Source organism: Eucalyptus grandis, chromosome 9 (assembly GCF_016545825.1).
Source record: "Eucalyptus grandis isolate ANBG69807.140 chromosome 9, ASM1654582v1, whole genome shotgun sequence".
In the NCBI taxonomy this organism is placed as follows: domain Eukaryota; kingdom Viridiplantae; phylum Streptophyta; class Magnoliopsida; order Myrtales; family Myrtaceae; genus Eucalyptus; species Eucalyptus grandis.
This window is the reverse complement of record NC_052620.1, coordinates 40927277-40951621: the sequence shown is the minus strand read 5'-3', so window position 1 is coordinate 40951621 and position 24345 is coordinate 40927277. Positions and strand designations below refer to the sequence as shown.

General features: G+C 38.7%; 1 protein-coding gene and 1 pseudogene across 1 annotated transcript; one reads left to right on the top strand and one right to left on the bottom strand.

Annotated features, from left to right (window-relative positions):
- The first annotated feature begins 491 nt into the window (after window positions 1-491).
- LOC120288557 lies at window positions 492-986 on the top strand. The gene has a single exon (XM_039302620.1). The coding sequence runs from the start codon at window positions 492-494 to the stop codon at window positions 984-986; it is 495 nt and encodes a 164-aa protein (XP_039158554.1).
- An 11365-nt stretch (window positions 987-12351) lies between these two features.
- Window positions 12352-21687, bottom strand: LOC104420054 (annotated as a pseudogene).
- Between the last annotated feature and the right edge of the window lie 2658 nt (window positions 21688-24345).

Sequence of the window (24345 nt, the reverse complement as noted above, 5' to 3'; positions counted from 1 at the left end):
TTTTTTGTTGTTAGTACATCAATGGTTGTATATACCATTACAAATATTAATGGTGGAATGTTCTTCCTTTCATCAAAATTCACTAATCATGTCTAAATAATTAATAGCAACAAGTGTTCGCACACATTCTCTAAAAGTTACTAAATGTTTCAAAACTAGTAATTTCATAGCCTAAGCATTCTCATTTCTCAATGAAGAAAAATTAAGATTTTTAATATGATCAGAATTCATTCACATGATGATCAGTAGTAGACTTTCATACAAACACAGAAACAATCATGCATATCATACGAAAGCCTTTTTTTTTTTTTGGGTCGGAATATGAAAATTATACGCGAATGTGAAGTGAATTTCATTAGAAATCTACAAATTATTTTTTTAAGAACCCCTTAGAGCCGCACTCAAGTCGATTTTCCCCTCCCCAAATCCTCCTTCCCGACTGTCGTCCTCCTTTCGAATCCTCGTCCTCTCCGAAGCAGTCCGACCCTCCAATGGCGCTGAGAATCCACGTCCTTCCCCTGCACGCCCTGCCCCGGCCCCCGAAATCCCGCCTCCTCCCCCTCCGTTTCGACCCCCGCAAGCCGCTTCCCGCCTCCGTGTCGTGCAGGGCCAAGAGGCCCACCGGCGACGCCGACATCGCGTCCGCCCTGGCGGAGGAGGTCGCGAGGGTGCACGCCCAGAAGAAGCAGAAGGACGAGGCCCTGGGGAAGGGCCGGGCCCTCCTGTTCGCCGAGTTCTGCGGCTACTTCTCCCTGAGGGAGGACGAGCTGAGGAGGAGGTGGGAGAGGATGGAGAACGGCGAGCGGAGGAATATGGCGGCGGAGTTCGTGTCGAATTGGAGCGCCGATTTCCATCCCCTGTCCGCGAGGTCCGTCGTGGAGATGGTCGAGGAGCACCTGCGGCGAGAAAAGAAGCCGTCTTTCTCGGACGATTCGGCGTTTTTTCCTAGTTTGAAGAGATTGATGGGCTTGGGGGAGAACAAGTGATTGTGTCTTGGGGGATTATGGTTTTGTTGGTGGTAAGTGCTCATTCGCTTTGCATTTTCTTCCTTGTTTTCTCGGATGGGAGGAGCAAAGCAGTGAGTTTTGATCAATTGATTGTACATTTTTATACAGGAAATATCATGGCAACTTGAGTTGGGTTGATTGTGTTTTCTCTGTTCTGCTCTCGTTTTCCCTTCCTTTTTCCTTGACCCCCCTTAAAAAAAATGGAGTTTTGTTCGTTGAATTCTGTTGATTGGCAATGGTCGTCGATAAACGAACCATAATTAGATTCGGCAATAAATTTTGTTTTTTGATTGGGTTCTATGCCTATAGTGTTTGATGGGTATTGAATATGAAGCAAAATGAATCAGTTGGAAACGGTTCAGATGTTTAATGATCCCCCTGGCCCCTGGGAGGTTTGATTTGAGCGGCTAATAAGTGAAGCATTTGACCTCTGCTTCCTGTAATGCTTGGATCATCGACCCGACAACTCAATCAACTTGAGGAAGACTTGTGGGAACGACCAGAAAGGTGCTCAGAGGAGGAATCCCCGGTTTGGCTGTTGTGGAAGTGGAGCTAACATCGTACTAAAGCAATAATGGAACCAGGCAAAGATCTCCACCTTACTTAACTGTGCCATTGTCGGTTGTACTTTCACTCTGTAATTCGCCATTTGGGCTGCACTGTCTACATCCGATCACAATTGGTTTCAAAGCTACGTACTTCGGTGGCGACCTCTTGCTTTCTTGGTCAGTGTGGATTCCCTGTGTTGCGACGGTAATTTCAGTCATCTTCTCTGTCAATTTCTCAAATGACTTCTGCAAGAGAAGAATGGCACAATCCATTCATGAAAATGCCAAATTGGATGCACCCCAAGTCAATAGCGACTTGTCTGTAATGCTTGTCCTAGTAAATAGCAATTTGTGCGTCTCTGCTACACCAGGATATGATTATGAGGTTTTCTCTAGCTTAAGGGGATCGGATACGCACAAAGGGTACCCTGATTTTCTCTATGATGGCCTTTTAGATGCCGCTGTCATGGTCATTAAAGACAATGAGGAAGCTCCGTGCAGGAGAAGAGATTGCCCCTGATCCTTTAGAAGCCATCAAGAAAGGCTCTTCGTACCCATTCTCTCTAAAAGAGCAGAGAATATCTTTCTAGTAGAAAGTGCCCCAAGGAGTTGGAGCAAATGGTTGAATGTAGGGAAGAAAGGAAAGAAATAATCTTTGCTATCTTCAATTACACTCCATGAGTTTGGCGCTGATCTGGACCTTATGCAAAAGGCCTTCTCACAGGATGAGAAGCGCTATGACTGTGAGACCATCCAAGGATGGAGAAATGATCTCGATGTGGTTGGATCATTGAAAAATGGGAACTGAAGAACATTGTCGATGGGTTATTTGTTAACTCATGAATTTGCGTGACTTATGATGTTGTGGATTTCTATTTTCTGGCCTTGTGAATGCATGCTTGGTTTGCTTGAATGTATTCAGGAAAGAGATCCTTGTCATTGTAAATTAGTAATCCAGTAATATCGTATAGAATCTCATCCCACTCAACTATTAAGCAATATAGGAGCTTTAATCTGCATTTGACAAGTCGCTATTATGAAGTATGACTAAGACATTTACACAGCACATCATCGGTGGTTTATCACTGCTTTAACCACAACCGCTAGCTAGCCAATCTAGCGTGCTGTACTGCTATTGCCTCCACAACCACCAATCAGGTAAGACTAATGTTGCCAAGGTCGTGTTACAACCGACTTCTTGAACCATTTGCATGCCATATCTTTGTCAGAGACATCTGAGAGCCATCGCTGCAACACTAGGATCTTAGAATATTGGCAGAATTTACTGGTCTCTAATATCCTAAATGGTGATCTTTCTGATTTGCAAGTGTCGATGGGGGGATCAAAGAGCTTGAGCAGATATTGGAGAATGAGAATGATAAGAGTTCTCATTCTTCGTTATGAAAAGCTGGAGGAATCTTGAAAGTTGCAGAAGTCTACGTGAGATTGAAGGGTTTGAATAGATGGAATCATTGGAGTAGCGGGAACATTTTTTGGGTGCTAAGACATTGAAAAACTTCCAAACCTTTCAAAGCTTCAGTGGTTACGATATCTAGAAATACGAGCTTGTGAAAAAGAGAGATTCAGGGTCTTGAGGGACTTCAGTCTCTGTACTGTTGAACATTATAGGATGTATACTTGTACAGTGCTTGGAAATGCACCCGATCTGCCGAATGTTACAATTAAGCATTGGATGCAGTTATTTAGTAAAGATGGAGGTTATTTAATATGCCTAATGTTACAAAACACCTTTCGCAAGAAGTTTGACGCGACAGCCATTCCACGCAACCTCCAACAGGCATTTAATTCAATTTCATGTTTCTGTCCGCACAATCATCGGAGAAATTGCTTAATCCTGATGAATTTCTTTCCCAACATCCAAAAACATCATTGTCAAATCAAACTTCAACAGACAACACCCTCATATTTGGTTCTTAAATATATGTCGAGCCTTTGAGAAGTGTACTTTCCTCACCTTTTTGTCCTCGTGCAGGCTGACAAAACAAATACCCACCCGAGTTAAATGCGCCATTTCCATGCATGCTTCCGTTGGCAAGGAGGATATACCGTCGCTGTCCATCTGCTGTGGGCGAGGATCTCCTGAATTTTGGCTTCATACATTGCATTGAGTCATATGTCATGCTGACTGAAGCCATTATCTCCTTCAGTAGGAGCACATGTCGCTTGCTGGCATGATATCAGCAATCTAAGGGACTTCTTAATGCAGGGCGTTTCTGAAGATGAGAAACTTAAGTTAGTGCTCCACATTTTTTTTAACAGATTGCTAGGGTTCCGGGAGGGAAAAAAGGGGATATCGTTCCGTGCTGATAAAGAGAAGTTGGTAACTTCTCAAATGCGTAGCAACTTGTTTTACCCGTTTATTGTTTTTGGAAAGTATAACATTTGTTTATACTCAAAAAATTATGAACTGTTTTAGTAATCTATCAAAAGATATTTGTGGAACTTATAAACTATTGTATGAAATTATCAACTTTAATTTGACTGATTTGTCAACTTTTCTCCCATGGTGCTTTTATTTTGGGAGAAATGAATGATTTGAATACTGTTTTCCTTAAGAAGATTGGTTATCACTTAGAATAATTAGTAAATGGTTTTTGTTTATTATTAACAATAAATTATGCTTAACTATTTTGATGGATGATAAAAATAATTTTCATTTATTTGACTTTGTAATCAATATAAGTGATCATTTTCAAGATTTTTTTTCAAAATCATAGATTTAGTGTGAAAAAAAACACATCATGGTTTACAACTATTTTAACTTAACAAATATTATTTGAATCGCTTGCCAAGTTTAGTCTAATTATTCTAAAATTACTAAAGGTTGTCATAATTTACCAATATTATTGTTGGAGCTTACTAACGTATTAAAGTTACTATCTATTTAACAAATTACCAATTTATAGTTTGACTGTTTTACTAATATATCTCTGATTAAGTTACTAACTAATTGAAGAAACACGAACTCTTATCTGAGTCACTTGGCAACTTGTATTTAGTTATTTTGGGAATCATTCCAACCATTTACCATTTTGTATTCATAGAGATTACCAACGTGTGTTAAAGTAACTGACTCGTATACAAGTTTACCATCTCCTATTAATTATTTCAATAATCTACTGATATATATTCCGGAGCTTGGCAGTACTAATTCGTGAACCATACTAGCTTTTATATAAAAAATACCAATTCCTATATGAACAACTTGTTTGAACAGTACAACTCTTACAATTTTTTTGTACACAGTATTGTCAAGCTTACCAATGTGTTTAAATTGCTAATTGTTACATGAAATTACAAACTTCTTTCAAAATAACCAATTATTCCATTAATATGTCGACTCTTATATGTGTTACTTGAGTTACCAAATTTTATATGAAATTACATACTCTTATTGTAGCTAGTTATCTATGTTTATTTGATAGTTTCGAAATTGCTAACTATTCTAATAATCTACCAATATTTATCTGCACAACTCAATCAAAGTCATCAAATGTTATATGAAATTACCAGCTCTTTTTTTAGTCCACTTACTAACTTTTGTTTAATTCCTTCAAAAGTACAAACTGTTCAATAATTTACCAACAATTATATCATAGCACTCCAACATATTAATAACCAACTTCGACACGAAATTACTAACAAAAATCACTGACCATTCCAATAACTTACCAACATTGAAAGCAGAGCCTAAGTGATAAAGTTTTTATGAAATTACCAACTCTAATTTGGGTAGTTACCGGCATTTATGTGATCATGTCCAAATTACCAAATTTTCCAATAATTTATATAAAATTGATTGTGTAGTTTACCAACTTACAAAACTAGTACTCTTATACCAAATGATCAACTCCTATTTGAGTCCACTTACAAATTTTTATTTCATAGTTTGAAAAGTACCATTTCTTCAAATAATCTTACCTATATTTATTTGAGCTTAACAATGGATTAAAATTTTCCAACTTGTATAAAATTATCATCTCTCTTCAAAATTACCAACTATTCCAATATACCAATATCTATTTGTGGAACTTAATTTACCAACTCTTATATGAAACTACCAACTATATTTGACCTAGTTATTGGCATTTATTTAATTTTGTTAAATTACAAATTTTTGCAGTAATTTACCAGTATTTATTTGCATAGCTTACCAACGTGTTAAAGTCAATAATATGAAATTGCTAGATTTTGATTTTATGTACCAACATTGATTAGATTGTTTCAAAAGTTCTCATTGTTTCAATAGCTTACTAATATTTATTTGTGGAACTTACCAATTGGTTGAAATGACGAACTTTTTTACGAAATGTCGTCACTAGTCACATTCACAAGTTGTTATCCTTCTTCCTTTCTTGAGAAGAAAATTACTAGTTAATGTGAAAAGTTCAACTTTCTAAAACATATCGAAACTTGGTCTTTTTCTTTTGTATGAAAGGTAGGGGTGATCGGGTCTAGGGTGAGTAGGGTCTAGACCTGGACCCTGTTCCCGACCTTGTTATAACCAGTTCTCTTTTTTGGGACCCTATTCCCGACCTTGTTTACATTGGACCCTGTTCCAGACCCACCCTGTTTTTTCGGTCCGGGAACAGGGTCAACCCTGTTTATATTGGAATCTGTTTTGCAAAAATTGATGTACAACACTCATATTTAAAATAAAGCGTTTAACACTCATATCGATCAGCATAAGCACATCCACCGTTGTAGCAAATAATTTGTACCTCATAACATCACTAGAAAAGGAAAAGAAAGAGAGTAGAACTTGTCTCTCCAAGATTCTCGAGCAAAATGTTATATTGCTGAGGATATGTACCTGCAGATAATGTAATGAAATACACATATTAGATGCAAAAATTCTTGCACACAAACAATTTAAAAGTAGAACTTGCTATAGTAGTATTCTGTTGAATATGCCAGTATGTCAAACCTGCCAAGTGATTACCTTAGTCTATAAAAAGTACCTCAGGGGCTAAAATAAGGGGGATTGTCACACCTGAGGGCTAAAATAAGGGGGATCGTCACACCAACCCATGTGTGCAGCACATATATTCTCAGCTTCAGATTTGATGATACTGAGATTGTCGCTATCCTAAGTCCAAATTCATGTTGTGTTTAGAACATCGTTACTATCCTGCCCCTAAAATCATAGTATCTTGATTGAAAAAAGGTATGCAATCTGATGCATGCTCCAATAATAATTTTATCTAAATGCTTCTGAACAATACCTAGTGAAGACTTTATTTCTTCTAACAGTATTCATGTAAGTCAAGCGGGCTCTTGACGTACGAGAAAAGTATGAATGATAAGATCCCGAATGATAAGAAAGCAACAGCCAGAGCAAAGAGTACCGGAAATACCCTAAACTTCGAAGGCTTCTTCTGGCCTAATCTCGTGTGATTTGGCGGTGGATGGAGTGTTCGATTAGGGAAAGACTGAAGGACCAACAGAGGGTCGCCAAGGAAGGACTCTATCTCAAACGTACCTAACTACCCTGTCGCAGGGATCACGCCAGATATCAATGGATTAAAGGAAACATTGAACTTGCTCAGCTCAATCAAGTTGTTACTGTGAGGCGGTGGTGCGAGCGCGAGGGGTGTGACGACAGAAGCAGAGGCGGCGTTGGAAGGAATCGGGATTAGCGCTCGGGCAGAGGGAGGCACGGGCGAGCAGAGGTGCGACTGCGGGTGCAGGCGTCAGCAGAGAAGTCTCGGCTGCAGGTCGCGGACAGAAGGCGGGCGGGCGGGCAACGCTGAGGACAGAAGCAGATCTCGTGGGTGAGGACAGAAGGCGAGCGGGTGATGCTAGAGTTGCTGCAGGGCAGAAGCAGGGGCTCGGCTGCAGATCTTATGGGTGAGCAGGGGCTCGGACGGACGGGCTGAGGACGGGCAGAAGCAGGGGCTCAGCTTCTGGCGGTGGCGCCTAGCTTCATGAAGGACGGGGCTCGGGTGGAGAAGCAATGAAGCGCGGCCGCGAAGGACGGGGCTTAGGCGGAGAAGCAGCAGTAGCTTCGCAAAGGGACGGGGCTCAGGTGGAGAAGCAGCAGCAGCTTCGCGAAGGACAGGGCTCAAGCGAGAAGCGGCGCGGCCTTCGCGAAGGACGGGGCTCAAGCAGAGAAGCAAAGCAGCTTTGCGAAGGGACGGGGCTCGGGCGGAGAAGCGGCGGCGGTGGCGCCCGGCCGCGAAGGACGGGGCTCAGGAGGAGAGGTAGCAGCAGCCCGCGAAGGGGGTGAGACTCGTGAGAGAGAGAGGTAAAGATAGAAATTAGGGTTACGCGTTTTGTTTTTTGGGGTGGCTTAATGGTTCCCAAACCGGTCCGGTCGAACCGGTTCCGGGTGGGTAATCCCTCGGGGCCGGTTCCGGACCGATTCAAACAGGTCCGAGTTGTTGGAACCGGTTCCGGATCGGTTTCAACCGGAACCGGTTCCCGACCCGTTTTTTGAGTGGGCGATCCAGGAACCGGGTTGACCCGGTTCGGTTGCACACCCCTAATGAAAGGTCATCGACTATTTTAAGTGTTACTAACTTCCGATAATTTTAAATATCCAAACTCACTACCAATTCATTAGAGAACACATGGCAAAATCGCTATAGATATTGAAAATTTACTTCCTAGCAAATTACTAAACTTTACATAAGTTACTAATCATGTTTAGACCTAAAACCTAATTAATAATGGAGAACAATTTGATAAACTTGCACCTATATGTATGTCGCGACCTCATTTTTGGGCGCCCTCTTATGCGTAGGCGTGTGCGGAGGCTAATGGTTCACTCAGTTTATTAGGCTTAGCGTGGGCTCTCCCAAGCCCACCAATTCACGACTAATGATCTGAATTTTTAACCTGTAAGTCAATTTCAAATATGAGTCGCCACTAATCGATTTATGGTGGGTTGATTAGAAACTCAGTTGAACTATTGAGAAAAATAATTCACTCCTACGCAACCAGATAATTTAGGATCGGGGACTTGATTACACTAATTAATCACTAATGCATTTCCAGTACCTAATCTTGTTTAAATATCAATAAAGCATTTATGCAGCATTTTATACTAATCACGATATCTAGGATTCAATTCTTAATCGAGACTAAGAAAATAGAAATCCATGCATCATAAATAAGCAATTGGAATACATGAAATAAGTTAATATTTGTTTCCAAGAAGTTAAACACTTTTTTTTTTTTTTTTTTTGGGTTTTTCAAGTGTTTTCTATGTATTTTTGAAGAAAACTAATCAAAAACCACATTTTTTTTTGTCTTTTTCTATTTTTGGAAAATAAAAAGGATCGTCGGATTTTTCTATTTTTTGGAAAATATAAATTATTTTTGGATTTTCTGATTTTTGGAAAATATTTTTTAGATTTTTAGATTTTTAAATTTTGTATTATTATATTTTTATTAAAATAATAATATATTATAAAAACGACCGGGTCGGATTCCGGGTTGGGACCAACCCGGTTCGCTGAAGCTAGTGGCCCGAAATGGGCAAGCGCGGGCCGGCCCGAAATCCTCTTTTTTTTTTTTTTTCTTTAAACAATCCAAGTCCATTTTGCACAAAATTGGGCTTTCTTTTAATTAAAAGAAAATACCCAACACAATCAAATATCAGTCTTCTATGAACCAACATCTGCGAGGACAATCGAGAATTAACAAAATCATATAAGGTGGAAAAAAGAAAAGAAAGAAAAGGCAAACACTATTTACACTCGGTTATTACTAAAATAAGCACTTTGTAAATGATTGATCAAATTACATTCAAATTAAAAATTTAACTTTTTAACTATTCTCCCTTTGTCTCCTCACGGTAGGATTTCACTCTCTCCTTCAATAACTTGATGCTTTTGCTTCAACTTGAATGTACTTTTTTCTTTACTCTAGAGAGGTGCATAAGAGAGAATAACCCTTGCCATTGAAGCCACCTCTGATGAAACCATCGCTAGACACCACACGACCACCACTTGATTCAACCACCGGCACCCTCTCCTTACTCATGCCTCTCTTTCTCTTTGTTTGTCTGATCTCTCTCTCTCTCTCTTCCCGCTCTATCTCTTACTAAGGCCTTCTCGGCCCCATGCTTAGCAATGGCCATGACCTCAATCTGTATTGATCCGAGCCCACAAAAGCTCCTGATTTGATTTGGGGAATTCGAATGAGCTCTTGAGCCAAGTCTGCAGTGACACGGGCTTCGAGCTGAAGGCAGGGAGGAGTGGTGGCGAGGGCCAAGGCGGCGATGTGACGATGGAGAGAGAGATGCAAACTGAGCAGAGCGTATCTGAGGAAGGAGAGGGATGTCATGCTGCGACTTTAGAGGCGAGTGACCGATATGTGACGTGTGCACGGTGTGTGAAAGCCGGGGATGGAGGTGGCATACGATGTTAGGCTTGGCGTGGGGGTAGGGACAGGGACAAGTCCGTTTGAAATTTCAAGGATTCAAGACAGTCTAATAATTATTTGAGGAGACAACAACATCAATGTAATCTTCTCTTATGTACCTCTCTGCTCATTTTGATTGGGCAACAAGCACGTCGTATCAAAAGCATTAACTTAATAAAAGAAGGACTCGGCCAGGAAAAAATAATGAAACAGTTAAAAAGTGAAAAATTAATTGAAGGGTATTTTGGTCATCTAGTTACTAATGAGCGGTTTTAGCATTAAATAGGGTGGAAATAGTGGCTGCCAAAAACATTAATAAAGTCAAATAGATTTAACTTAAAAGAGATACGAACAATTTGGTATTGCTACCACCGACCGTGGTGGCTTTGCTGAGTAGGCTCCTGCCTTTGAAGGGAAATGTTAGGTGTTCGAAGCCCCTGCAACTTGCGTTGCAGGGAGGCTGGCAGATCATTAGATGTATTACGTGTAGTGCCCTGGTGGTGGGTCCTGGGCTAGCGTCACCTGGGGGTTTATGTGGCAGCTGTCGGCCAAAGCGGTTCCTCCGATACAAAAAAAAAAAAAAAAAAAAAAAAAAAATTGGTATTGCTTTCACAAATCCATTTATGTTATGCTCTGTCAACTTTTGCTTCACTTGATATCATATACCACGTGTAACTTTTAAATAGGTATTAATTATCTCATTTTGTGATAGCCAAATATATAATACCAGATCTATTTGCATGCGTTGATTTGTGTAACTATGTCCATGGGAGAGACCTAGTTAGGAGGAATTCCAGTCGGTATATAAGGTGAATACATTGGCCCGCAAAATTATTATTATTTTTTTAAAGTAAGTCCTTTACCATTGTCTTGAACTCATTTTTGCACATGATATAATACCGATGAACTATATTGAACTATTAACCACTGGGGGTTCACCCCAGTGGCCATCCTTCCAACTTGGAAGGGGGAGGTTGGGGGTTCAAATCCCCACCTTTTCAAGGGGAATTGGGGTGGGGACGATTTCATTTCAAGAGTGGGTTTCAACTCCCACGCCCTGCAAGGAGGCAAGGGCAAAAGTCTGAGAATGAGTGTTAGAATAGGATTATAGTAGGACTGACTAAAAAAAAAAAACTATATCGAACTATTTACTTTGTTCCATGAGACTCACTGTGAGCACCACGGATTTTGACATTTTTTGTTAGTTAGGCTAGACGTTAACGACACATTCCATGGACTATTGGTGTATAATCATTGCTAATACTTATCCACATTCCATGGACTATTGGTGCATAATCTTTGCTAATACTTATCCAATTAAATTAAACATCGTCATGTTTAAGCCCTAAAGAACAAACAAGTTCAACTCTTTCCTTGTGTTCCCCTCTCTCCCAATGGAGCTGTGGATTATGATAGAGAAAAGTGATATTAAAACACAAAAGCTTTTTACTGCTAATGGCATACATAAAATTTTCATGTTAAAACAGAGAATAAAGTTCTACCACTAATTTACTAGAACTTATCTATCTTAAAACTTCTGCTATATATTGTGAGATTATCTTTTGTAGTTGTAACTTAGAAATTTGATACTGATAGTAAATAGATCACCTAATATTAAATTATGGTTTTTTCCATTTCTGATTTTGAAAAGGTGTTTCAAGTAAAACTCCGTGTGTCTTCTTCCTTATTTTTTTTCTCTTTAACCAGTCTCGTTCATAACAATTGATATCAGAGATGATTTGGTTGAAGAATTCCCTGCAAGATAGCAATGTTAATTTTAATGACAATCAAAGTGCTATTTGTCTAGTAAAAAAATCCGTTATTTCATTCGAGGACAAGCATATTGAACTAAAATATTGTCACATTCGTCGGCTGATAAATAATGGGACACTGTTGTTGAAGAAAATTCTTGGTGCAAAAAATCTAGCAAATATATTAACCAAGATTGTCACCATCGAAAAACTCAAGATGTGCATTACCTTAGCAGGCCTCTGTGGTTAGCGATGAGGAGGCCATTATACTAGGACAATTTGGCTGATAAAGACAAGGGAAGACTAAAAGAATATTGTTGTTTTTAATATCAATCTCCAAGTGGGAAATTGATAGAGTTGTGGGGTCCTCTAAGAAAGTGATGTTAGTAGAGAGGCCTTTTACTGTTAATGACGTACATTTATTTTCATGATAGAGCAAAAAGGAAAATAGTATTGCTAATAGTATGCATTCAATTTTTTTCTATAACTTGTATGCCATAGACTTTTGCTATATATTAAGGCAATATCTTCTGTAATTGTAACCCTAAATCTTAATTCCGATAGTAAAGATATTGCCTAGTGTAATTTCATGATTTTCACTTTATGATTCCCAACAATTAATTTGTTGGCAGCATGATTTTTCTGTTTTTTTGTTCACCAGAACACCCAAACACGGAGTCCACTGGACATGAATTCCTGGAGGAGAGGGAGGACGGTGGAAGGGCTATCTCCCAGGTCTGGATAACAACTTCGCTGCACTCTTCCCAGTCGTGATCGAGCTTCGTCACGTTAGCATGAAGTGCCTCTTGCACGTCTTCTCTATTCATGCACGCATGCACATAGATGTCGCCACACGGGTCTAAGTCCATGATCTGAGAAAACAAAACGCAACCCTAAAATGGATGACCAATGTAAATTTAAGGTGAGGCTATTCAAATTGTCCTACAAAAGTGCAAAAGTTTAAGGGAACCAAAAAATGCAGATGGATTTGAGCTCACGTTGGTCTTCTTCATGGGATGAGATGTGAGCTTGGAAGAGAAGCACAAAGGGGCGTAGATGTTGTAAATTTGAAGGTGAAAAACGTCGTTACTCGCATCCTGCACGGCCGAAAGGTACTGGCTTACTTGACTGGTGGCATCCGGTGAGAAGTTGCAATGCTTTTTGAATCGCATATCCTGTTTCGTCCGATATCAATGCATGCGTAGCGAAGTACTTGAACATCTCGCGTTGGTCCGTCTCATCGTTGATTACTGCATTTCCAATCTGCACGCATGTTCGATTAATCCATATACATTCTCTAAGCCCAAGGGCTCCATTTGGCCATAGAATGATGACTAACAGAGATAAATTTTTAGAAGCACCAGATTCAATGAACCCAAATTCTAAATTATGATACGCTGGAAAGACAAAAGGAAAGACAAAAGGAAAGACAAAAAGCATCACATGAGGTGCGTTTTATGGCGCTATTAGTTTACAGTCCAAAACCTACTACAGCAATGACGATGCAGCATCCACATTATTTTTTTATTAAAAGATGCGGCATTGGTATCAAATATTCCTCGAGTTGACTACGATAATAAGCACATGCTTAGTTGTTAGTTAAAATCCATTATAGCGAATAGAACAATTGAAGAACTAGCAACACCAATGATGAAAACAGGCAACAAAGACACTTGTTCTCCTCATTATGACAGCTAAAGAGATTTTTCTACGTGTCGATGATGTTAAATGTGGAAAATAGATTAATGGCCAAGTATCATGTCAAGTGTGCGAGCTCGGTATTCGACCATTTGCTTTCTCCAAGAGGTGCATTCGCAACATGACTGCACGCTCAATTAACGTAGAGAGGCCAAAAGAGAGCTATGACACGGCATTGAAATGTCAATACGATCTTTAAAATATATTGACATATCTATATATAGAGAAGAAAATTTGCAAATGTGTCAAAAAAAAAGTCCTAAACATTTTATTGATGCCGGTTATAAACTTTTTTTTTTTTCACTTAGTGTCAATTTAATTTTAAACATTTTGACTTGATACTAATTCGGTCATTTCCAGTTATTTTTGGCCGGATTTTGCTGATTGAACATCGATCAACCGATGTGATAGGACCGGTGTTGACGTAAACAACTTTTAATTATACTTTAATATTTTATCGAATTTTTTATTTTTTATTTTATTTTATTTTTCTTTTCTCCTTCTTCTCCTCCTTCCTCCAGTCGGTCGTCGAACCTTGATGACTAGCTAGAGGTGATGGCTGATGAGGGTCAAGCCTTAACCAGTCTCTAGTGAGGTTGGCTCAAGGAGGTCCAAGCCGCAACGACAGCCTCATTGGCCATGGGCAAGGCCCGACCTCACTAGATCTAGCAAGGTCGAGCTTCACCTAGGCCGTGAGGGTGGCCTTATCTTCGGACGATGAGGCTCGTCCTCGCCAAATCTAGCGAGGGTCAAGCCTCACTAACCATGGGTAAGGCTCGACCTTGCCGATTTGGCGAGTTCAATCGAGTGATGTCGAGCCTTGCCTAACCCCGGCAAGGCTAGCTAGAGGCCGCCTAGGCCGCGAGGGTAGCCTCGCGCTGGGTTGGTGAGGCTTGCCCTTGGCCAGCCCTCTCGAGCCCTCGTAGGTGCAACCTCGCTAGCTGTCGCCTCTGGCCAGTCATCGAGTTCCGACAACTAGCTGGAGGAAGGAGGAGGAGAAGATAACAAAGAAAAATAAAATATAAAATAAAATATTTGAAGAATATTAAAATATTATTAAAATATGTCCAAATCGGCATTGGCCGCGCCACATCAACTTATCATTATCCAAAGTTAGTAACATTTGGCCAAAATTAGTTAGAAGGTTTATGACTTTTTTGATATTTTCACGGAAAAATTATGATGATGACAATCATCAAGTCAATAAATCATACTTTATTTTTACCTTGCATGCATGAGCAAAAGCCATAAACTAAAAAAAAAAAAAAAAAAAAAGGCGAAAAAGGAAGAGCGTACTTACAATACGTTGCTATTACGTGAATTCATCGCACGCATATTTGTGCCGTCTGACGTTTTCCTTTCCTTATAAAAAGTCTCGCATGTTTGAATACACACAATAAGTGCAATGCCAATATACTTGCACTACGAATTTAATCCCTTTATTTATTATGATCCTTTAGTAAGTATTAAGTCAAATTCAAAATAACAGGAGGGCAACTCCATATAAGTTGGAGTTTGCAAGATAAAATAAGAATTGTGGTATTAACCAAGCTAACGGGAAGATGTACCGTATGATTCTCATAAGATTTTTAATGGAAGGCACGGAAAATTTTATGATCGGTGGCCCCTTGTCATCTTTCTTCTTTTTTTTCTCAAGAGGAAAAGAAGTGGTAACTAAAAATAAATAAATAAAAATTGTCCCTTTCTAGTTCTCTGTCCATATATATATATATACCCCGATTTCTTCATCCGATTGATACGAATAGGGGACCACAGTTTTCTTATCTTTACCAAAAAAAGAAAAAAAGAAAAAAAGGGGACCATAGGAAGGGTCTAATAGATGGACTTGCTTCGGGCTGACTGGTCCCCTCGCTTTGATTAGACTGGTCCCCTCACTCCGAGGTTAGGGTAGCAAAAACTAGATAGGAAAGAAAGGCTATCACGGCCTAACCAAGAGAGACATTCTAGCTCCCCATGCGGTCTCATCTATGACCCTCATATATATATCAACATCCTTTTCTATTGCATTGCACGCGTGGTTATTCCACCCCCGGCGTGAATGTATAGGTGTTAGGTGTTTCCATTGGTCAAACACGCATCATTCAATATTCAATATAGATAAAGACTATGCCATTTATGAAAGCAACTTACCATAATCCCTTTGAGGTCGATAAGGGTCTTGTTTCCCTTCTTGTTGTTGGATAGGATGTTGTGAGCGAGCTGAGGCATGTAATGACCCGCTAGCTCTCGCCTAAAATGTGAAAATCCCGCTTCACGTATTCAGGAAACCTCTCCAGCCAATTTGGCAAGAATACATAGGATGTGTTTAGTTCAGCATTCCCAAAGGGCTTTTAACCTCCAAAGTCTCTTGGGGAAATGTTAGACTGTTTAGCAACCATTTTGAATTAACTTTTAAGTAAAAGTAAGTATTGAGAATGTTGAAAACTCAAAACTGCTGAAAACCCAATGCTAATAAGGACTAGATTTGAGTTTTCAGTATTTGGCAAAATGCAAAAATTTCTTTTTTCTTCCAAAACTATCATCACCCATTTTTCAAATTTCTGATTTTGCCATTCTTATTATTATTTTTTAAATGCCAAAATAATGCTAAAAAAATCAAATATATATAAATGGTAAATATACTTTGGTCTTTTTATAAAAATTATTTATATATTTGATTTTTGTAGTAGTATTGTCAAAATTTATATTTAAAAAGTTGCATGCATCATTCTTTTCAATTTTAAACAAATAAAAAATTTAAAAATTCCGATGAAGGTTTTGGTCTTTTTAAAATATATATATGTATTTGACTTTTTAGCATTATTTTCAAATTTATATTTAAAAAGTTGCATACATTATTTTTTCAATTTAAAAAAAATTAAAAATTAAAAAAATCAACGAAGGATTTTGTCTTTTTTTTTTTAAAAAAATTATATATATATTTGATTTTTTTAGCATTATTGTCATATTTTATATTTAAAAGTTTGCATACATTATTTTTTTTCAATTTTAAAAAAACAAAAATTTTAAAAAAATCCGATGAAGGGTTTGGTCTTTTAAAAAAAAAAAAAGGAATAATTGCAATAGAAGTCCTAAAACTTATAGCCAAAATGTAATTTAGTATTAAAACTTGTAAAAAGTGTAATCAAATCCTTTAACTTGTCAAATTGATTCAATCGAATCCTAAAGTTAATACCGTCAACCTTTTTATCGAAAAATGATGACGTGGCACGGACGTGACATTTAAAATGAATTTTTATTTCCATGTGGCTTTTTCAAATTTTTTATTTAAATTGGATTTTAAAACTAGAAAAAAGCTAATTTTTTTTTTTTTTTAAAAAGGCCGGTGCTTCCTTGGCTGCCGCCCATTGCCGGAGGGGCCGACGATGGTCACCGGCCCTAGGCAAGGGTGGCCGGCACCTCACCCGGCTAGGGCAAGGCCCAAGTGAGGGCCAGCGACCCTCGCCCTAGATGGGCAAGGACCAGCCACCCCTGCCCAGGTCGCTAGCCCCTCCGGCGATGGGCGGCAACGGGGAGGAGCTGCCATTTTGTCTTTTTTTTTTTTTTTTTAATAATCTTTAAAAATAAATTTTAGTTTTTTAGTTTTTAAATCTATTTAAAAAATTGAATAAAAAAATTAAAAAGCCATGTGGAAAATGAAAATTATATAAAATGCCACATCCGCGCCACGTCAACATTTTCCGTTAGTAAGTTTGACGGTGTTAATTTTAGGACTCGATTGAAACAATTTGACAAATTTTATGACTTGATTGCACTTTTTGCAAGTTTTAGGACTCAATTGCATTTTCGTGACAAATTTTAAGACTTCTATTGCACTTATCCCTATAAAATATATATATATATATATATATATATATATGCATTTGATTTTCTTAGTATTATTGTCAAAATTTATAAAAAGTTGCATATATTATTTTTTTCAATTTAAAACAAATATTTAAAAAAATAATATTAATAATTCAAATGGCTTTTCAAATGTGTTTTCTAACAAGTGGCATTTCTTTCAAAATTGCTTCTCAAAGCATAGTTTACCAAACAGTCTTTGCATTTGTCGAAAGTCCTTTAGGCTAAACTACTTTACATTTTCTCAATAGGTTTTCAAAATGCTGAACCAAACCCACCTGTAATTGTCCACGGTTGTTGTGTTGTCTCCGTTCTTGCTATAGTCCACCGTTGTGTTGGAATAAGAAAAACCGACACCAGCTGGAGACCCTAGGAACAACGCGTTTGCAGCTGCCCTCGTAAAACAAACAATTACTCCGCTCCGTCACCACGAGAAAAGTTGAAATGCTTTTGCAAAGAGTACACTACGTTTTTAAATACTTTACCATTATTCCATGCAAATTTATTTTTGTAAAGAGTCTTCCCGTCGCTATGGACTCGGAATGGTTCGAGTTCCTGCATTGCTTCATAGGTGTGGGAGGAGCAACCGGGACTTAAACAATCAGCACCGTAAATTTAACCATTTACTCACTAAAACGTACCGGAAAATATTCTTAAGATGATTTACTGTACAATGACATACATATATAACCAAAGAAATGATATAGATGGCTCGTCTGTGCTTGTATATGCATGTAGAAATAAGAGGACATTTAAATCTGTGACATTTCGTATCACTGATAATCCTTCCAATTCGGAATGACGGGAGCATCGAACAAGGGAGATTAGAATATGGCAAATCCTGATAATAACTTCTATTAGTATTGTCACGACCTCTTTTTTTTCGTCCGGGGAAAAGGAAGAAGGTTTAGGGGTATTTGCCTAAAGAAGCGGACCAATGGCCCTAAATTAGGCGGGGCTCTCCCAAGCCCATACCTCGCGCGACGTTGGATTTCATATTTCAATTATTAACAACCTAAATATTTTTAGGAGTCGCCACTAGCCTATTGAGGTCGGCTAGAAACCAATCAAGACACGGGAGTGTTGTCTCGATTCATACGCAACCAGAGATTTCTAGGAACGGGGACTTGTTTACGCCAATGTTTCTATTAGCGCCCTTGCGGTACCACTAACTTGGAATGTTGTTTATCTAAATGGCCATACAATCTTGATTACCAATTATAATCTTTATGAAACCACTAAGTGTCCATGCAAATGTTTTTGTAGTTTTTTTTTTTAATGTCTAGACTAATCCTAACATAATTTAGAAGAGAAATTTACACTCAAAATAATGAAAAGCGGCGCGTAAGTAAACATCCAAGAAATTGAAATGACTTGAAAATAAACGAAAAAGGTAAACCCGATACAAGTCGGGCAAATAATATTACATGGCCTTGTTATCACGCCCGGGACAGGGACCCCATGAGCAAAATGAGAGTTCAAATATGCATGAAATTACTCTATATGCATGAAATTACTTTAAATAGTTTTAATCTACACAAAATGGATTATTTACAAAAATGGTTATAAAATACCAAAATAGCATTAAATTAGGAAAATGACCTTTTAAAATTAGGAAAATTTCATATATGTCATTTATATCCTAATTTGATGCTATCTAACATTTTTGATATTTTTGAAATTTTCATATTTTTCTCTTTTTTAATTATTTTTTTAAAAATAATAATAATTCCTTAAACCGATCTATGCTAACATGGAGTAACACAGCACATGAATATCACAATAATCAAGCTCAAATCGACCGTTTCAAGATCGAAGCTTAGTTTGAGCATTTTGTCGAACACTTGGTGTGCATTAAACTAGCCCCAATCAGCTTCCTCGGGCCATGTTTGCGGTCTTCAATCTCAACTCATGAGCAATATTATGTGGAACTAAAACATCAAGGTTAAACTACAACATGCAAGGAGTAAGATAGATAAAAAACACAGCTTAAAACACACGAAAATCAAGTTGGAATCGTCATCAAATATGCGGGTTTGATCTGATTTTGCAAATCTGGGTTTGGACCCAAGTCAAGCAAACAGGTTGAGTGCCCGTATTCAAGCCCCGACACCTATCACATACGAGATCTAAGGGAAACATCACTTGATCCGAATGAAAGTAGGTAATATGAGCTTTCAAATGCAATAAACATCACAGAGAATGACCCACCGAACAACATCAAAACGACCTCTCCAAGAAGCACACATGCAACACTCTTGAAGAGATTTCAAACACTTAGAAAAATTTCAACCTCAGAAATCAGTTTTCCGGGCCGGTTTTCCTCTTGATTTTCATGATCAAAACATGCTCAAACTCGAAAATAAATACATCTAGGATGCTTACCTTACTTCCTAGTTTCCTCTTCAAGTGGTTCTTGGCCAAGGAAACCGAGAAATTGTCCTCTGAAAGCACGTGGAAGTTGGCTTCTTCAACTGGAAATGAGATCTGCAAAAAAAAAGGAACTGACAACGAAGGTTTTCATTGACCTCTAACATTAGACTTCAAGACGTATTTTGTTGGAAAACTTGACACCACGCCAAAATATATGTATTCTAGTTTGGGTTAAAAGTCAATATTTTCCTCATTTGTCTCTCCAATTTCTCAAAAACACTGGCTTTCCTCACTCGTGACCAACCAGTCTCAACACTTAGAAAAATTTTCGGACTTTCTTGGCCCGCCAGGAGGGCACTGTTTCGGGGGGCTTTAGGAGGCCTTCCCGATCTCCATTTGGGACGTGCGACCTATGGTTGGAAAGATCTTTGAATGAAGTTTCACTCTCTAGTTGGAGGTTTTGGCTAATTTTTCCCGAAGGGTTGTGAAAATCTCACTTTTCTCTCAAAAGGTTGATCTGGAATTTCTGGGTTTGCTTTTCTGGAGTTGCTTCTGAGGGCCTCCTTGGGGAACGATTCCGAGCTCTGTCCTCTTCCTCTCGTCTCCTCTCTCTCATCCCTTGAAAGACCTTGCTTCAATGATCTTATCCCCCGAATTAAGGGATTTTTGGTCAGCCTTTTGTCCACCTACCAAGCCTGTCAACAGGGCTACTTCACCTACTCTTCTGACTTAGCCAAATTTTTTAACTTCTGCAGCTGTTGAGTGTGCGAACTTTGCTGCGATTTTCCCGTGCTGTCAGCGGCTTATCCCTGGCCAATTTCCGTCCACCTGCACTCCTATATATGGTCTTCCATCACGTGCAAATATCGAGCTAAATGGGCGGCTGAGTGAGATATGGTGGGGCCACCAATATGCCTACTTAGTAGCTTCGAATTAAGACCTAACCGTGGGCTGGGTTTTGGTAGCTGGTTTGAGTGCTTTAATCCATCAATTTGGCCGCGATTTCTGATCAATTAGCAACCTCATGTATAGTAGATTAAGATCTTGACCATTTTTCGCAATTTTCTCCACCCAATTTTGCAAGAGAGTCCCTCAAAGTTGGCCATTTTCTTGCCCGAAAATGTCCAATTCAATGTAATTCGGTCATTTTCGCCCAATTCGATTAATTAGACCTGACCCAAGTTCAATTTCAACTTAATTGGGGGCTAAGATGATGATTTAAGGGCTCGGGTGAAATTTTACAAAATTTGCGAATTGGTCCCTCAACTTTTGAAAATTGCATTTTTGCCCCAATTTGCCATTTTAATTCCAATCTGACCTCCTGAGCTTGGCTAGTCACATTTAGATCATTGGCCCCAACTTTTTTCTTTTTTTAAAACTTTTTTTTTTTCTTTTTTTAATCTTTTTAATTATTTTTTAATTATTTTTTTTTTTAGGTGTCAACAAGTATACCTAGACTGTACGTGGTACGTGAAAATATAAAACATATGTACCAATGTGACAGCTTGCAGTGTTTCCAAAGTGATAAATAGCCAACCACAACAAATAGAGACATGCTTAGCTTTCGTGACAAAGTAGGTACATTGAATGACCAAGTTTCATTTCAGTCTGAAATGACCGTGAAACTACGACGTTGACTATAAAACCCGTGATGAATTCTTAAGTAAAGGGAACACTGTACTTGCATTGAAAGAGAAGAAAACTTTACATTGCTTTCTAAATCAGAAAAAGACGCTGGTGATCAAGCGAAATTGGGAAAACTAAAGCACACTTCCTTTAAGCCATAAAAGAAGCGGCGTCGACTCCTCATTTCTCACTCCTTCAGCAAAATAATAATAAAATGCTCGATCGGCTGATTCATCTACAGTGACATATCCACCATAGTGATCGATTTGACCAACGGTTGTCCAGGCAACCTTTGATCCTGTCTTTCTCCCTCAGTCCTTCTTGAAGATAAATTCTAGAGTTGAGAACTCCATGGTGATTGCTTGCCTGAAAAGGCTCGTACCAATCCTGACTTCTCCGACTTCGATATGTATAGAGAATCAAGAACATCTCCTAGCTTCCTTCCCTGGATTTGAACAAGGGATGACAGAATACATAAAGAGAAAAGAAGGAGAGAAGAGTGGGTTTTAGAGTTTCTCTCCATTCTCTTTGCTCTCAGCTTCCTTCCTCTTTGAGCCACGAGAGAGAGAGAGAGAGAGAGAGAGAGAGAGAGAGAGAGAGAGAGAGATTAATTGAATTGGATTTGAATTATATACAGAACTTAATTGAATTGGATTTGAATTAACTGTATATATAGAAGATCGGATGAAAGAGAAGATGGAAATCAAGTCTTGACATATATTCGGCTAGGTCAAGCCTCAACTAGCCTCTGGCAAGGTTGTGGCTCGAGGCCATCCAAGCCGTGAGGGCAGCCTCACTGGCCATGGGCCAAGCTCAGCCTCGCCCATTCTCGCGAGGTCGAGTCTCCCAAGTCGCAAGGATGGCCTAGCACGGGTGACAATGGTCAAGCCTCGTCGGCCATTGGCAAGGCCCAACCTCGCCAAATCTAGCGAGGCTGAGACTTGCCCAACCTCTGGCGAGGCTAGCTTGAGGCTGCCCGAGCCATGAAGGCATCTTCACGCTGGGTTGGTGAGGCTTGCCCTTGCGTAGCCCTCTCGAGCCCTCGCAGACAAGACCTTGTGGCCTCTGGTGAGGTTGACTTTGACCTCACCGACCATCGCCTTTGGCTGGTTGTTGGGTCCCACAATCGGTTGGAGGAAGGAGGAGAAGAAGGAAAAAAAAAGAAAATATAAATGATATACAAAATAAAATATTCGAAAAATATTAAATATTATTAAAAGTTATCCAATCGGCATCAGCCATGTCACGTTAGCCGATCAATGTCCATGTTAGTAAAATCTGGTCAAAATTAGCTAGAAAAACTAAATTAGCATAAAATCAAAAGGTTTATGACTAAATTAGTACCAATAAAATATTTATAACTAAATTGGCACAAATACAAAAAAAAAAAATTTGACACTTTTCCTAATTTTTTTTTTATGATGACAGCTGTCAAGTTAATAAATAATACTTTATTTTTGCCTTGCATGCATGAGCAAAAGCCATAAACCAAAAAAAAAAAAAAAAGAAAGGAAAAAGACAAAAAAAAAAAGGAATATTATGTCAATTCATCGCGTGCATATTTGTGGCGTTGACATTTTCCTTTCCTTATAAAATGTCTCGCATGTTTGAATACACACAATAAGCGAAATGCCCCTATACTCGCACTACGAATTTAGTCCCTTTATTTATCGTGATCCTTTAGTAAGTACTAAGTCAAATTCAGAATAATGAGATGGCAACTCCATATAGGTTGGAGTTTGCGAGATAAAATAAGAATCGTGGTATTGATCAAGCTAACGGGAAGATGTAGCATATGATTCTCATAAGATTTTTAATGGAAGGCACATAAACTTTTATGATCGGTGACCAATTTTCTTTCTTTCTTTCTTTCTTTCTTTCTTTACAAGAGGAAAAGAAGTGGAACTAAAAAAAAAAAAAAAATTGTCACTTTCTTGTTCTCTCTACTTTTTTATTTTATTTATTTCTCAGTATCCTTCTATGTTGCATTGCACGCGTGGTTAGTCCACTCCCGGCGTGAATGCATAGGCGTTAGGTGTTTCCAATGGTCAAACACGCATCGTTCAATATTTAATATAGATAAAGACCATGCCATTTATGAAAACAACTTACTATAATCACTTTGAGGGGTTTTGTTTGCCTTCTTGTTGTTGGATAGGTTGTTGCGAGCGAGCTGAGGCACGTAATGACCCGCGTAGCTCTCGCCTAAAATGTAAAAATCCCGGTCCTTGTACTCGGGAAACCTCTCCAGCCAATTTAGCAAGAATACATAATTGTCTGCGGCTGTTTTTGCTGTTCACCGCTCGAGCTATAGTCCGCCGTCGTGTTAGAATTAAAAAAAAACCGACGCCAGCCGGAGACTCTAGGAGGAGCACGTTCGCAGCTGGCCTCGCAAAACAAATAATTACTCCGCTCTGTCAGCTACAAGAAAAGGTGAAATACTTTTGCAAAGACTACACTATATTTTTTAGATACTTCACCATTATTCCATGCAAATTTATTTTGTAAAGAGTCTTGCCATCGCTGTGGACTCGGAATGGTCCGAGTTCCTACCTACCTCCCTCCCTCCATAGGCGAGGGAGGAACAACCGGGACCTAAAAAATCAGCAACGTAAACTTAATCATTTAGACACTAAAATGCACCAAAAAATATTCTTAAGATGATTTGCAGTATAATGGCACAAATATTTAACCAAAGAAATGATATAGATAGCTCATCAGTGCTTGTATATGCATGTAGAATTAAGAGGACATTTAAATCTGCGACATTTCATGTCACCGATAATCCTTCCAATGTCGGAATGAGAAGAGCATCGAACAAGGTAGATTAGAAAATGGCAAATCCATATAATACTTGTATTAGGATACTTTGACTGTAGGCGGTACGCGAAAATATGAAAGATATATACCAATGTGACAGCTTGCAGTGTTTCTGTTGACCAAATTCAGAGGATCCTCCTATCTTGGTAGGAGAATATTATAGGATATTCTCCTGATTTGGTGTTCTTTCTTTGTTCAATTGTTACCTTGTACATTCCTTGTAATTCAGCAAAATAATTATGAACATCTATCAATAAAAAGACAATC

What these genes read in the sequence shown, in the direction of transcription:
- LOC120288557 (XM_039302620.1), top strand. Translation starts at nt 492, where the DNA reads ATGGCGCTGAGAATCCACGTCCTTCCCCTGCACGCCCTGCCCCGGCCC.